General features: G+C 57.3%; 1 protein-coding gene across 8 annotated transcripts in view; it reads right to left on the bottom strand.

Moving 5' to 3' along the window:
• APBA2 (amyloid beta precursor protein binding family A member 2) overlaps positions 1-14,310 on the bottom strand; it is a 73,106-nt gene that overhangs the window by 34,265 nt on the left and 24,531 nt on the right. For all 8 annotated transcript variants that reach the window (XM_066354570.1, XM_066354569.1, XM_066354571.1 and 5 more), the window contains one exon: positions 527-1,535. In XM_066354570.1, the coding sequence (XP_066210667.1) occupies positions 527-1,495 (969 nt within the window). In that variant the 5' untranslated portion in view covers positions 1,496-1,535. The remainder of the gene's footprint in view (positions 1-526; positions 1,536-14,310) is intronic.

The raw sequence follows: 14,310 nt of genomic DNA, 5'->3' as shown, positions 1-14,310 counted from the left end.
GAAAGCAGCTCATTCACACTTGTCCACAGAACCGGCCACACAGGAGCTTCTTCACACAGACGTCTAAGAACTGCGTGAGGATGGCCGACGGTGCTGTTTTTTCAAAGGCAGCTTTTCGAACGTATTTATTAGAACACACACCTGCTTTGCTATAATTAAAAGGAAATATGGTTATGCTCGAATCCATTAGACTCATCAGCATGGGTTCTTCCCCAAGACTTGGTCAGACCTCTGTAATTATTTTTCACGATGGTTATTTACAGCCGACTGCCTGGGACACCAAGGCCCCTGGGCTCCGGCCCTGGCTGGGGAGGGGTGCTGACAGTCCCACGGACCACTGCCCACCACAAGCAGGTCCAGGCAGAGCGGCAGGGTGTCTGGGGAGCGTGAGGGGCCAGTAAGCCCTCCAGACCTTCCTGGTGTTTACTAAGTGCCTCTGGATGAGCCCGAGGGAGCCCAGCAGGCCCGCGCTTGGCGCTGCGCCCAGGCCCACAACCCCCCCCCCCCCGGGGCACTGGAGTCATACCTGCTCCTGGGGCCACGCCGGCCTCTCCTCGGGAGTCCTGGTCCGGGTCTTAAAGGCTCTCTGGGGGTCTGCGGGCAGCCTGGCCTCAGGGGGGAGGTGGAGCGACCGGGGCCTCCCCTCGTGTCTGCTGGGGCCGCCTCTGGCCTCACCCGGCTGGCCGCCCTCGGCGCAGTCCGCGGCCCCCGGGGCGTGCTCGGGGCCGGCCTCCGCGGCGCTGGCCAGGCTGGGCATGCTCAGACTCATCTTGATCTCGGCCACGATCTGGTCGATGTCCTCCTCCTGGTCCTCTGGGTCCCCCGCCGCACGCCTCAGGCGGTAGGGAGCCGCGCCGCCCTCGTTCCCGTTGGCCTCGGGCGAGTAGTAGTCCTGGTAGCCGTCTTCGCTGGGGCAGTAGTGGACGCCCTCCTCCCGGTCCTGGGCCTCCAGGACGGAGGTCTCGTCCTCGGGGGCGGGAAGGGGGCCGTCCCGGTAGTCCAGGTGGCTGTCGTGGCCGTGGCCGCGGGGGCGCAGGCCGGCGGCGTCCATCCACTCCTCCACCGCCTCCTGGCACTCGTCCGTCCCCAGGGGCAGCGAGCCGGGGCTCAGGCAGCCCACGCCCTCCAGGTAGCTGTCGTCCTCGGGGCAGTAGCGGATGTAGTAGGTAACGCCCTCCTCCTCCTCGGGGAGGCCTTCGTCGTAGTCCTCCTCCTCCGAGGTGTTGTTGACGTAGTCGGAGCTGGAGTCCCCGTCGGGGCTCTGGTCAGGGCTGTGGTCAGGGCTGTGGTCGGGGCTGTGGTCGGGGCAGGCCTCCTCGGGGGGCGTGGGGCTCTCGGGACGCAGGGCGGACAGCTCCAGGCCGGGGGGCACATGGCCCTCCAGGGGCAGCTCCACGTCCTCGCTCTCAGGCTCCTGGCCATGGGGGACAGGCTCCGGCCTCGCTCTGAGGTCCAGCATGCTGCTTTCCGCGCTCTGACGCCTGCGGTTGGCCATGGTGGAGGCTCACGCGGCCATCCTCGCCAGGGGGCAGCCACTGTGGGAGGAGCGTGGGAGAGAACAGAGTCAGACCCCCGCAGAACAGAGTCAGACCCCCGCAGAGCGACCGAGGCCCAGAACAGAGTCAGACCCCCGCAGAACAGAGTCAGACCCCCGCAGAACAGAGTCAGACCCCCGCAGAGCGACCGGGACCCAGAACAGAGTCAGACCCAGAACAGAGTCAGACCCCCGCAGAACAGAGTCAGACCCCCCCAGAACAGAGTCAGACCCCCCCAGAACAGAGTCAGACCCCCGCAGAACAGAGTCAGACCCCCCCCAGAACAGAGTCAGACCCCCGCAGAACAGAGTCAGACCCCCGCAGAGCGACCAGGACCCAGAACAGAGTCAGACCCCCGCAGAGCGACCGGGACCCAGAACAGAGTCAGACCCAGAACAGAGTCAGACCCCCGCAGAACAGAGTCAGACCCCCCCAGAACAGAGTCAGACCCCCCAGAACAGAGTCAGACCCCCGCAGAACAGAGTCAGACCCAGAACAGAGTCAGACCCAGAACAGAGTCAGACCCCCGCAGAGCGACCGGGACCCAGAACAGAGTCAGACCCCCACAGAGCGACCGGGACCCAGAACAGAGTCAGACCCCCGCAGAGCGACTGGGACCCAGAACAGAGTCAGACCCCCGCAGAGCGACCGGGGCCCAGAACAGAGTCAGACCCAGAACAGAGTCAGACCCCGCAGAGCGACCGGGGCCCAGAACAGAGTCAGACCCCCGCAGAGTGACTGGGACCCACCCGTTCCCCCAGAGCCCAGGTCACGCACATCTGTGCCCGCAACGCAGCTCCCCACCCCAGCAGACTGGTCTGTCGAGAGCAGACCACGTCCGTGCCAGAAACAGGACGGCAGGCAGGGCCAGAGGAGGAGGAGGAGGCAGAGGCATGGTGCCCACCAGACACCCACTTCCTGAAAACACGCACCCAGTGAGCTCAGCCCTGGCGAGCAAGACGAACTGTCAAGAGGGTTTAAATATATGACGACAGAATATCTGGATGCCATTTTAAAAATGAGCCCCCTGGCCACATAGCTCAGTTGGTTAGAGCATCGTCCAGATACGCCAAGGTTGCAGGTTCGATCCCCGGTCAGGAAACATACAGAAATCAACCAATGAATGTGTAAATAAGCGGAACAACAAATCAATGTTTCTCCTTTCCTCCCTCCGTCTCTCTAAAAATGAGTAAAAGAAGGTGTGGAACTAAACTTTATAGAATGTTATGAATCGATGCGCTCTCAATAAATGTTTTCGATAAATGTGACTTAAAGCAGTTTTTTAAAAAAAACAACAAAAAACTTTGTTTCCATTTGAGATCCAAGACCTCTGTGTGGAGGAGAGAGCTCACCAGTCTGACAGTGGGGACCGACGGCCACATGGAGGTGCCCTGCTTCGGATGAGTCGTGACTCATCACGTCAAAGACACACCCTTCACGAAGGACCGCGGGGAGAGCGACGCCTATGTGCAGGAGAAGCCGGCCACCCTCGCTCCACATCCCTCCGAGAAAACGAGGCCCCATGTCCAGACTCGGCCGGTTCAGGAGCAGCTCAGAAATCAATAGAGAAGCCCTGGCCGGTTGGCTCAGCGGTAGAGCGTCGGCCTAGTGTGCAGAAGTCCCGGGTTCGATTCCCGGCCAGGGCACACAGGAGAAGCACCCATCTGCTTCTCCACCCCTCCCTCTCCTTCCTCTCTGTCTCTCTCTTCCCCTCCCGCAGCCGAGACTCCACTGGAGTAAAGATGGCCCGGGCGCTGGGGATGGCTCCTTGGCCTCTGCCCCAGGCGCTAGAGTGGCTCTGGTCGCAACAGAGCAACGCCCCAGAGGGGCAGAGCATCGCCCCCTGGTGGGCGTGCCGGGTGGATCCCGGTCGGGCGCATGCGGGAGTCTGTCTGACTGCCTCCCCGTTTCCAGCTTCAAAAAAATGAAAAGAAAAAAAAAAGAAATCAATAGAGAAATTCAGCAGCAGCAGCTGGGCTGTTGTGAGACCAAGCACACTGCAGCCCGGACCAGTGAGCACAGAGCTGGTGACGACACCGGCACAGACTGTGCAGTTCCTTCAGTGCACACCAGCCACGGGTGCTGGTGAGGACAAGCAAACAGGACAGAGTCCCCTCTCTCACTCAGGGGTCACCCCGTCCAGTTCTGCCAAGAGCTGGGCGTCCCTGCTCTCGACGGGCCTGACCAGGAGAGTCCCCTTCGGGACACACCTAACGCCCCCACTCAAGGTCTGCCTGTTACCACCACCTCCTCCTCTCTGTATCAGGAGAGCATCGTGTCTGCAGCTGGCCCTCCACGCACAGCCTCCCCTGGGGGGTGGGGGTGGCCGTCCTGAGATACAGTGTCACCCGGCTGGCTGAATCCTAGGCCCCTGTGCTGAGATACAGTGTCACCCGGCTGGCTGAATCCTAGGCCCCTGTGCTGAGATACAGTGTCACCCGGCTGGCTGAATCCTAGGCCCCTGTGCTGTGGAAATTCAACCTTACCCCAAACTCCGTGGTCATTCATACCTGCTCACTAAGGAACAGGGTCCTCTCCTTCACATATTTCTTGGAAGTACCAGACCTTCTTCCACAAAATGAGGGGTCTTTAAACTCACTCACCAGAGCATCTAAGGGACCACCTCTGTGTGATTCAGGGGTTGGGTCTCTAACTGTAAAAATAAAAACTGCAGTAGGTATCACTTACTGACATTGGGATGTAAATCTCAAAAGCCTTCTCCCTCTATCCCAAACCCTCTGGAGTCCTCTACCTTCCCTCCAGCAACTAAGCCCACGTTTTCTTAAAAATGACTCAGGAGGAGACAGAACACACCGGGAAGTGACTAAAATACTGCCTCTCAGAACACGACTCAGATTCCCAAACGGCAGCGTGCGAGAGACAGGCCAGGGGGAACGTTCCCCTCTGTGAGTCACCTCGCCAGTTCCTACGCACCCACGTCTGAAAGCAGCTGCCCTAAAAGATGCCTTCTATGCGTGGCGAGCCCACTTTAAAGTGGTGGATCACACTTTAATAATAACCATGTGACTTGGGTGGATCACAGACGTGACGAGTCACTGAACAGGAAGGCAGACTGAAGAAGGAAACACAGCCTAAAACGGACACAGAGGGGGCTGCCAGGGGAAGTGGGGGGACCCCAAGGCTGCTCTCTCACGTGGTGGCTTCCAGGGCTGGGCGGTCACAGAGTGCCGGGCTTCGGGGGGAAGGACGAGAGGGAGGGCGTGGAGCGGGGCCACTGAGAGTCCAGCCAGCGGTGCAGCTGCACACGTCACGGCGAACTCGTAAGACCAAGAGGAGGAGAAGCAGTCCTGTGAGCCCCCGAAGGCCAGGGCGGGGAGGGCAGGGAAGAGGCGAGATCCAGGTGGTCAGGTTGACCTCGGACGGCCTTGTTCTGGGGATGCGGTGTCTCCTGCGGGCTCCTCCCCTGCCCAGCGGCAGCCTCTTTCTACGACCGCTACAGAGAGACACTGGAATGTCACATCCTGAAGACAGAGCAAGAATTCAGTGACAGGAATCTAAAAGACCAAGTCAGAAACAGCCCAGACACAGAGCAGGAAGACAAGAGAGACGTCCAGACTCTCTGTAGAGCCCTTGACTCCTGAGTCAGGGGTCCCAGGTCCGATACGTGGGGGTTCTGGGAAGAGGAAACGAGAGAAGGAAATGACCACAAACGGAGACATTTCTGGGACCCAAGCGGAGCAGAATCGGGCAGCCCTGGTCCGTGTTCTGACGGTCCCTCTCGCACGGCCCCAGATGGACATCGGTCAATCATTCAACGAGCCACACACCCACTTCACGTGGCCACACACGGCGCACCACTTTTCATTTGGGGCGTCCTCGCATCTGGAGAGTGGTGCCCTCGGCCCCCACAGGTCAGGGAGTCCAGAAGGAACAGGAGATGACCCTGCAGACTTCCGAATGCTCTGTGAGAGACTGCCTCCTTGTGGGCACGGGACACAACTGCCCGGAGGTCCAGGCTAACAGCAACAGTGACTCGAGGTCATCTTGACCTGCAGGGAACGGCCCTGTTCCCCGGCACGTCTCCTGACGAAGCCCACGTCCCCCGTCCCACCAGAAGGAAAGTGCCAGACCTCGATGGAAGGCTCTTCCCTGAAACACCCACCCACGCGGTGCTCAGAACAGTCAAGGTCACTGAAAACAAAGGGCATCTTGAGGAGCTATCAAATCCCAAAGACGTGGAGATCAACTGTCACGTGGCTTCCTGAACAGGGACCCCCGGAACAGAACAAGGACATGGGGGTAAAAACTGTGGAGATCAGAACGAAGTGCGGGCTGTCGCTGACGGAGTTGACTTACCCCCTTTTGAGTGGTGAGTGTTCTTCACGCTCGCTGACCCCCGGGAGTGAGGTGTGTTTTTTTCCCCAAAAAATAAAATTAGTTCCAGTTACAGTTTTATTCACTTAAAATCATGTTTGTTTGATGACCAATTTATGGAAACAAGAAGAACATACATTTGCCTTTTTTTTAATGTTTGTTGCCTTACCCATTTTTAAAATAAAAATTTTTGTGTGGCCGTACTCTGGTCAGGAGGCACGAGGAAGTACATGAACGTTCGTGCTACTCGGAGGGTTAGCTGGCTTGTCACGGGCAGCCAGTGTCAGGTGTCAACCGTACAGGACACGTGGGGACCCCTCCCCACTCTAACATCTTCTCGGCCTCTCCGTCAATCTCAAGCTATTCTAAAATTAAAAGTACACGTTTTTTTAAAAGAGAAAAGTTGGTGAGTTCTGATAATGAGACAAAGCAGGCTTTAAGAAAAGTGCCATTCCTGAAAGAAAAGAAAAATAATTCATGGTTTAAAAAAAAAAAAATGTATTCTAAGCAGGGGGCAAAACCTGCCAGGAATACATTCTAAATTTAAATCTGAAATGGAGGTGTATTGAGGGATGAACCATCCAGACTTGTAAAGGGAGAATGGACAAAACTATAAAAAGACAATTGCAGGCCCTGGCCGCTTGGCTCAGTGGTAGAGCGTTGGCCTGGCGTGCAGAAGTCCCGGGTTCGATCCCTGGTCAGGGCACACAGGGGAAGCGCCCATCTGCTTCTCCACCCCTCCACTCTCCTTCCTCTCTGTCTCTCTCTTCCCCTCCCGCAGCCAAGGCTCCATTGGAGCAAAGTCGGCCCTGGCGCTGAGGACGGCTCCGTGGCCTCTGCCTCAGGTGCTAGAATGGCTCTGATTGAGGCAGAGCGACGCCCCCTGGTGGGCGTGCCGGGTGGATCCCCGTCAGGTGCATGCGGGAGTCTCTCTTCCCGCTTTTCACTTCAGAAAAATACAAAAAAAAAAAAAAAAAAAAGACAAATTTAAATTTATAGCCAGGGTGGGACGCTTGCATGCACTCCTCTCGACAAAGGGCAGAGCCCGAGCCAGGGTAGGAACAGAAGACGGTGACCCCACAGCTACCCAGGGTCTCCTCTCTAGTATCTACACCTCGCCACGGCGAGGAACCACAGTGTGCGCACAAGGAAAACTGCGTCCAAGTCGATCGCTCTCGTGACAGGCTCGAAACAAACTTCAAATTGTTAATATCGGCCTTGGCCGGTTGGCTCAGTGGTAGAGCATTAGCCTGGTGTGCAGGAGTCCCGGGTTCGATTCCCAGCCAGGGCACACAGGAGAAGCGCCCATCTGCTTCTCCACCCCTCCCCCTCTCCTTCCTCTCTGTCTCTCTCTTCCCCTCCCGCAGCCAAGGCTCCATTGGAGCAAAGATGGCCTGGGCGCTGGGATGGCTCCTTGGCCTCTGCCCCAGGCGCTAGAGTGGCTCTGGTTGCAACAGAGCGATGCCCCGGAGGGACAGAGCATCGCCCCCTGGTGGGCGTGCCGGGTGGATCCCGGTCGGGTACATGCGGGAGTCTGTCTGACTGTCTCTCCCCGTTTCCAACTTCAGAAAAATACAGAAAAAAATAAATAAATAAATTAAAAAATTGTTAGTATCACAAAGAACATGTTTCTGATGACGGTGCAATTAAGTTAGAAGTCATTAACAACAACAATAAATATATATATAACTAGAAAATAGACAGACTTTTGGAAATCAATCTTTAAAACAACCCCCAGATCAAAGAAAAAATTACAGAAATTAAAAACCTCTTGAACTTATTCATCATGAAAATACAATGTACCCCCAACTGGGGCTGTGCTCCCGTAGAAATAGCTGCACTGTTCACCATGCCCAGCAGGAGGCAGCAACCCAAGTGTCCATCAAGGGGCTGGTGGCACAGCCATCCCAGGGAATACGATGCGGCCGTGAACAGAAAGGAGATTCTGACACGTGCTACAATGTAACTGAACCTTGAGGACAATATGCTTGGTCATCCCAGGGAATACAATGTGGCCGAGAACAGAAAGGAGCTTCTGACACGTGCTACAATGTAGCTGAACCTTGAGGACAATATGCTCGGTGACATAAACTAGTACCAGGGAGAAGAACACTGTGCGGTTCCACTTACGCAGGCTGTGAAGTTCGTACAGAAAGACGGCACAATGGTGGTTTCCAGGGGCTGGGGGATGCAGGGGGAAGGGGAACTGTTTCATGGGTTGAGGGTTTCAGCTACGCAAGACGAAAAAGCCCTTGGAGACAGCTTTCCCGACGGCGTGAACCTACTTAACATTCTTGAAGTGTACACTCAAAAAAATGGTTGAGATGACAAATTTCACATTATGTGTTTTTTAACCACAAATTTTTTTTTCTTAAGTGAGAAGCAGGGAGGCAGAGAGACAGACTCCCGCATGAGCCTGACCGAGATCCACCCGGCATGCCCACCAGGGGGCGATGCTCCGCCCATCTGGGGCGTCGCTCTGTTGCAACCAGAGCCATTCTAGTGCCTGAGGCAGAGGCCACAGAGCCATCCTCAGCGCCCGGGCCAACTTTGCTCCAATGGAGCATCGGCTGCGGGAGGGGAAGAGAGTGATAGAGCAGTGGTCCCCAACCCCTGGGCCGGGTACCATTTGGTACCGGTCCGCAGAGAAGAATAAATAACTTACATTATTTCCGTTTTATTTATTGAATATATTTAAGTCTGAACAATGCTTTATTTTTAAAAAATGACCAGATTCCCTCTGTTACATCCATCTAGGACTCACTCTTGACGCTTGTCTCGGTCATGTGATATATTTATCCATCCCACCCTAAAGGCCGGTCCGTGAAAATATTTTCTGACATTAAACCGGTCTGTGACCCAAAAAAGGTTGGGGACCACTGTGATAGAGGGAAAGGAGAGGGGGAAGGGTGGAGAAGCAGATGGGTGCTTCTCTTGTGTGCCCTGGCTGGGAATCGAACCTGGGACTTCTGCACACCTGGCTGATGCTATACCATTAAGCCAACTGGTCAGGGCCTTAACCACAATTTTTAAAAGAAGTATATTACAGCAAAAGCACGCTTACAAGGAAAAATTTTAACCTTAAATTCCTGTATGAGAAAAGAAGAAAGGTTGGAAAGATAAATATCTAGATAATCCACTCACTCCCATGGTTTGACATGAACAGCACATTAACCCCCCCCCCCCCCAGTAAAGCTGGTTTATTGTGTTCAGTGACGTAAGAAATCGGTCTGACTTCCACCGGCCTCTCCTTGCGTCATACCTGGAGGGCAGGTCGGAAAAGCCAGTTGGAAAAGGGATGCGTTAACACAGAATTCAGTCCCTGCCCGACCCGAATGTGGGCTCCCGTCTCCACGGGGATCTACCAGGACACTGCAGAACTCGGTCCGGGAACGCTGGCTTAGACTCATGTCGTTAACTAGAACAAGACACCGTTAATCAGATCTGAGGAGCGTTAATGAAAAGATGCACCAGAAACGGCAAACGTCCTTCAGTGAGGTCGCACTAATTACACCAGGCTCAGCCCCGGAGTGGCACAGAGGGCCGATGTGCCAACACACTTCTTTTATTTTATTTTTTAATTTGTATTATTTATTCATTTTAGAGAGAGGAGACACATACACAGAGAGAGACAGAGAGAGAGACAGAGAGGGGAGGAGCTGGAAGCATCAACTCCCATATGAGCCTTGACCAGACAAGCCCGGGATTTCGACCCGGCGACCTCAGCGTTTCCAGGTGGACACTTTACCCACTGCGCCACCACAGGTCAGGCCACACTTCTTTTAGGTCTTGAGACGGGTTTGGGGGTTCCAGCAGGGAGTGCAGCTCCTCGCATACCCTCGACCGAAGAACGGCCCCCTTCTCTAGCGGGGAAGGTTGTCCTCTTCGACCGAGCACGCAGCTTCAGGAGGGACGCACAGGGAGCCGTGAGGGGGGAAGGGGACACCCGCCCAGCCAGCCAGGTCAGCCGAACCAACCCTGGCGGTCAATGGGGTGACAGATGTCGCAGCCAGATCACCCTCAATCCCACACTTCTTTTAAAAGAAGGTGTTGGTGAGTTCTTCTCTGTGATCGTAAAACTTAAAAAAAGTTGGGTGTCAGAACAAGTACTGTCAGGTATTTGGAGACACACTCACACCAGGTCCAGACACAGAGCATCACGACCAGCCCTGCGGCCTTACTTCTCCTCCTCCGGGGAAGGAAACGAACGCTTCTGAGGAGCTATCATGTGCTGTGCACACCTCACCCACATGTGGCTCAGGATCACCCCCCCCCGAAATCAGGACTCCCCACTTTACAGATGAGGCCGGTGACCTTCCGAGAGTTTCGGGAACAAGAGCCACGTGGTGACCGTGGGTTTCCCGGGCCCTGGCGCAGGCGGCACCGGACCTGAGGTCCTGAGGGAGCGTGACAAGTGGGCGCACGAGTCCACACAGAGGAGCGGACAGGCAGGGAGGACAGACCAGGCTGACACGTGGCCTGAACGTCCCCCACAGCCCCCTGACAGGGTGGCCCACGGACTGGGTCTATCAGGACGACAGCAGCACTTGAAGGAAAATCAACCCCCGCAGCCAGGACGGACCCCCACGGGAGGCCCTGCTGCCGGTCACTCCCAGGGCTCTCCTGCAAGAGGACGCCAGGTCCACCCTCTGGGCACCAGCGCCCGCGTCACCGGACGGTGCCTCTGCTTACAGAACAAACAAAGCCTGGTCCCCTGTCCCCCACAGAGATTCCGGCTGCATAACCAGGTCCCCTGTCCCCCACAGAGATTCCGGCTGCATAACCAGGTCCCCTGTCCCCCCCACACACACACACAGAGATTCCGGCTGCATAACCAGGTCCCCTGTCCCCCACAGAGATTCCGGCTGCATAACCAGGTCCCCTGTCCCCCCCCCCCCCACACACACAGAGATTCCGGCTGCATAACCAGGTCCCCTGTCCCCCACAGAGATTCCGGCTGCAGAGCCGACGTTTAAAACACCCTCTCGTGGCTGCTCTTCCCTCACGGAGGGGAAGACGCTTTTCTGTGGGCACACGGCAGAGAACCGAGTGAGCCCGGTCACCGAGCAACGGTCCCCCTTACCACGCAGAGGGGCGGGGGCCTCGGGAAGAAAACGGGGCAGCTCGTCCACAGCAACCGGTTCTGATGCCTCAATAGCGTTCGGGGGTCTGAAGAATCCCATGAGGCCTCTCTTAGGCTCAAAAAGAGAAAACAAAACAACGAAACCACCTGATTTCTGAGAGGCACCAAAAGAACCGCCCGCAGCTGCAGTGAGGACCACCCCAGTTTCCACTGGTAAGGAAAACGCGAGCAGTTCCTAGAGGGCGCTAAGCGAGTGACCATGTGAGCCCGAGTCCCCAGGAGGGCAGCACTGCGCCACCTCCCATAGTGACATCTCTCCCGCCTGCCTCCTCGCTGCCAGCTACAAGCAAGGTCCCCTCCCTTTCCAGATCCCCCCAAACTCCTCACCGTCTCCACAGCAGAGGGGGCAGGGGCTGAGGCCTCTGCTGCCTCTCGGGCTGAGATGCGTTTACAACTCTAAGTAGTACACCGAGCGAACGGAGGGACCCCGCTGGGCTCACACAGGTAAACTCACAGACTGCAGAACCTGACAGCTGGAAAAGAGCCCTTTACTCTAACAACAGAATGTGCGGAAAGCCAGGCGTGCCCTGGGACGCTCCCCTCACACGGCTGACGGTGCAACATCGCTTCGCTGCCTCACGAACGGGCCCCCCACCCCCAGACAACCCCAGCATCCGTTCTGGACTCTGGGACGAGACCACTCCCCACGTGCCGGGAAGGAACCCATCCAAGCACGGCACAGCGTGCCGGGGGCCCCGGGTGCAGCCCAGGGGCCAGGTTGGCTGGAGGTCCAGGAAGCCACGCTGCCCAGCGCTGCCCCTTCCGACCGGCAGTCGCTCTGTCCCCTGAATGTGTGAGCACCCACGGAACCCATCGGCACCCGGCCCTGTTCCTCACCCCTCCGTCAGCACCCCTGGTCTGCACACCGGCTTCCCCGAGATAGGGCCACTGGGTGTCTCTGGCCCCAGAACACGGGCACCCCCTTGGCCCCAGTCCAGAGCCCACCTCCTGCCGATCACCCTGCAGCAGGGCCCGTGCTGGTCCCCCGGGCGCACCACCTGCACAAACCGACCCCCGCAGGTGCCCCCGGGGCGGGAGGAAGCCCCACACTGACCTTGGTCAGCGTCCTCAGTGTCCCAGGACAGTGTCACCCCCAGGGAGACAGCTCCATGGGCTGCCCCTCACCCCGGAGCAGCCCAGGAATGCTCGTTTTAACCAACATCAGAGTGTTCCATACCGGGTCCCGGTCACTTCACAGTGGTGGACCCTCTGGGAGACCAGCAGTGTCACCCAGTCTGACAGTGACAGGTTCTGAACGGCCTCGATTGTTGTGATGTGACATGTCTCTATTTCTGGTATGGGCATCGAGGTGGGGGTTACACAGATGGATGAATTCCGTGAGGATTGTGACTTACAGGGAGGGGACGGGGTGTGTGTCACTGCTGTCCCTGGGGGTGGCAGAGAGAGGTGACCCATCCCAGTAGAATAGGTGCCCAGCAGTGAGCTTAGAGCGCACCAGCCCCTCGGCTGTGACACTACACACACACACACACACACACCCCTCTCCAGGACATAACTGCGGTGACCGCCCTGTCCCACCCAGAGTGCAGCATCCCCACGGTAAAACGATCCTGTCCAGAAGCAAAACCTCACTCCATGGGAGGCTCATACTTCTTACCAAACACGAGTGGTTTGGGAAGGCCCAGAGAACCCTCCTTGGGATGAAGTCTTTCTGAAACAAAAGAGAATTAAGAGAAGAAATGACTTTGGTTTCAGACACAGCCTGGGCTCAGAGGGGGGCCCGTTTGGGTACAAACATCTTGGCGAGCGGGAGGCCCGGTCACAGCAAACCAGTGACAATTCTAACGAGAGGATCCTACATTCCCCCAAAACAAATAATTTTAAAAAACGGTGCTTTTGCCGTTGGTCACGTAATTACTGCTCTGAGAACACCGCGTGGTGTGCGTTAGGCAAATAAAGCGGCAGCTGATGTTTCCTCCAGGAAGGAGAGAGGCCCGCATTTCAATGAAGCCCTCATGAATATGCATCTCCCACAACAAAAGCTTGACCCCCTGGGTTGGCAGCGCTGGCCTCTGGGGACACTCTCAGAGCCGGGGTGGGGGTGCCTGTGGGGTCTGGTGGGGGGAAGAGGAGAGGAGAGGAGAGCACAGGGAGAAGCAGGCGGCCCTCACCCCCTCTGCCGGGGCTCGCAGCCCTCCCTGCCTCTCGCGCACATGGCTGTGTCCTAAGGGGACAGAAAGGAGGCCACCGCGCTTCTCTTGAGCAGAAGGAGCTCTCTGTACCTGTAAGGCCCGTGGTTGTCCTGAATATCACATCCCAGCTCTCGTCCCCCCTCTGCCCATTCGGCCGAAGACAGACCAAGTCGGCAAGCAAGGAACTGGGGGGCCCTTTCCACACCACAGCGACAGCAGGCAGCCTCCTCCCCTCCCTGGGGGCCAGTCTGCCGGGGACAGCTGAGCTGAGAGCTCATCGCAGACAGCTGAGCCCCTCGGAAGTCGGCCTTCCATCTGTCCGCAGGTCACGGGGGCTGGCCTCCCTCTCTGGGATGAGGTTGCGGGGCCGTACCTGCTGCCAGCACCAGAGGCGATGGTTCTGCCTCGACACAGAGGTCCCCTCCGGACCCAGCGCTGTCACGGGCTGAACAAAGCCCGAGCGCTGCTCCCCTTCCCTGGACAGGCGTTCCTAGCAGTGGTTTTCCTCAGGGAACTGGGAGAAGCCCCGGCCACCCCAAAACTGGCCCCATGCGGCTGCCTCTGGACTAGAGATAGAGGAAAGTGATCGGCTATATCCCTCCAAAGGCCGACGACCGGGACCTGCTCGCCCGACCTGGGCGCACCTGACATCTATTCACAGGGCTGTTCCATGGCTTTCCGAGCACACGGCCCTCCCACTGCCTTTCACACCCCTCCGGGACACCGGCCTCAATGCTGTCACCCTCTGCCATGTGGACGACGGGGTCGACCTCGGAGGGGGTTGGGAAGGTGACAGGCAACGACACTGCCCGGTCCAGAACACAGCCCAGGGCCCCATCCAACCACTTCCTTCTTCACCTGCAGACCCACCATCTGGGGACTCCAGAAAGGAGAGATTGGGGGTGAGCGTACGCCCTCAACCTCCTGTCCAGTGACAAGGACACTTCCCCAGATCCCGGGAAACGGGGCCTCCACTCCTCACTCTGCTACAAGTTAGCTCTGTGACCTTGTGGACAAAAAAAAAAAAAAGGCCACACATAGGGAAGGCCAGCACGGCGGCCTCACAGACTCAGAGACCTCAGTAACCACACAGGAGGCTCTGAAATGAAAACCTCCTAACTGCAAGCCAGTCAGGGCTTGACTG

This window comes from Saccopteryx leptura, chromosome 13 (assembly GCF_036850995.1).
Source record: "Saccopteryx leptura isolate mSacLep1 chromosome 13, mSacLep1_pri_phased_curated, whole genome shotgun sequence".
In the NCBI taxonomy this organism is placed as follows: Eukaryota; Metazoa; Chordata; class Mammalia; order Chiroptera; family Emballonuridae; genus Saccopteryx; species Saccopteryx leptura.
Note: the sequence above shows the minus strand (reverse complement) of the source record. Positions and strands in the feature narration are given on the sequence as shown.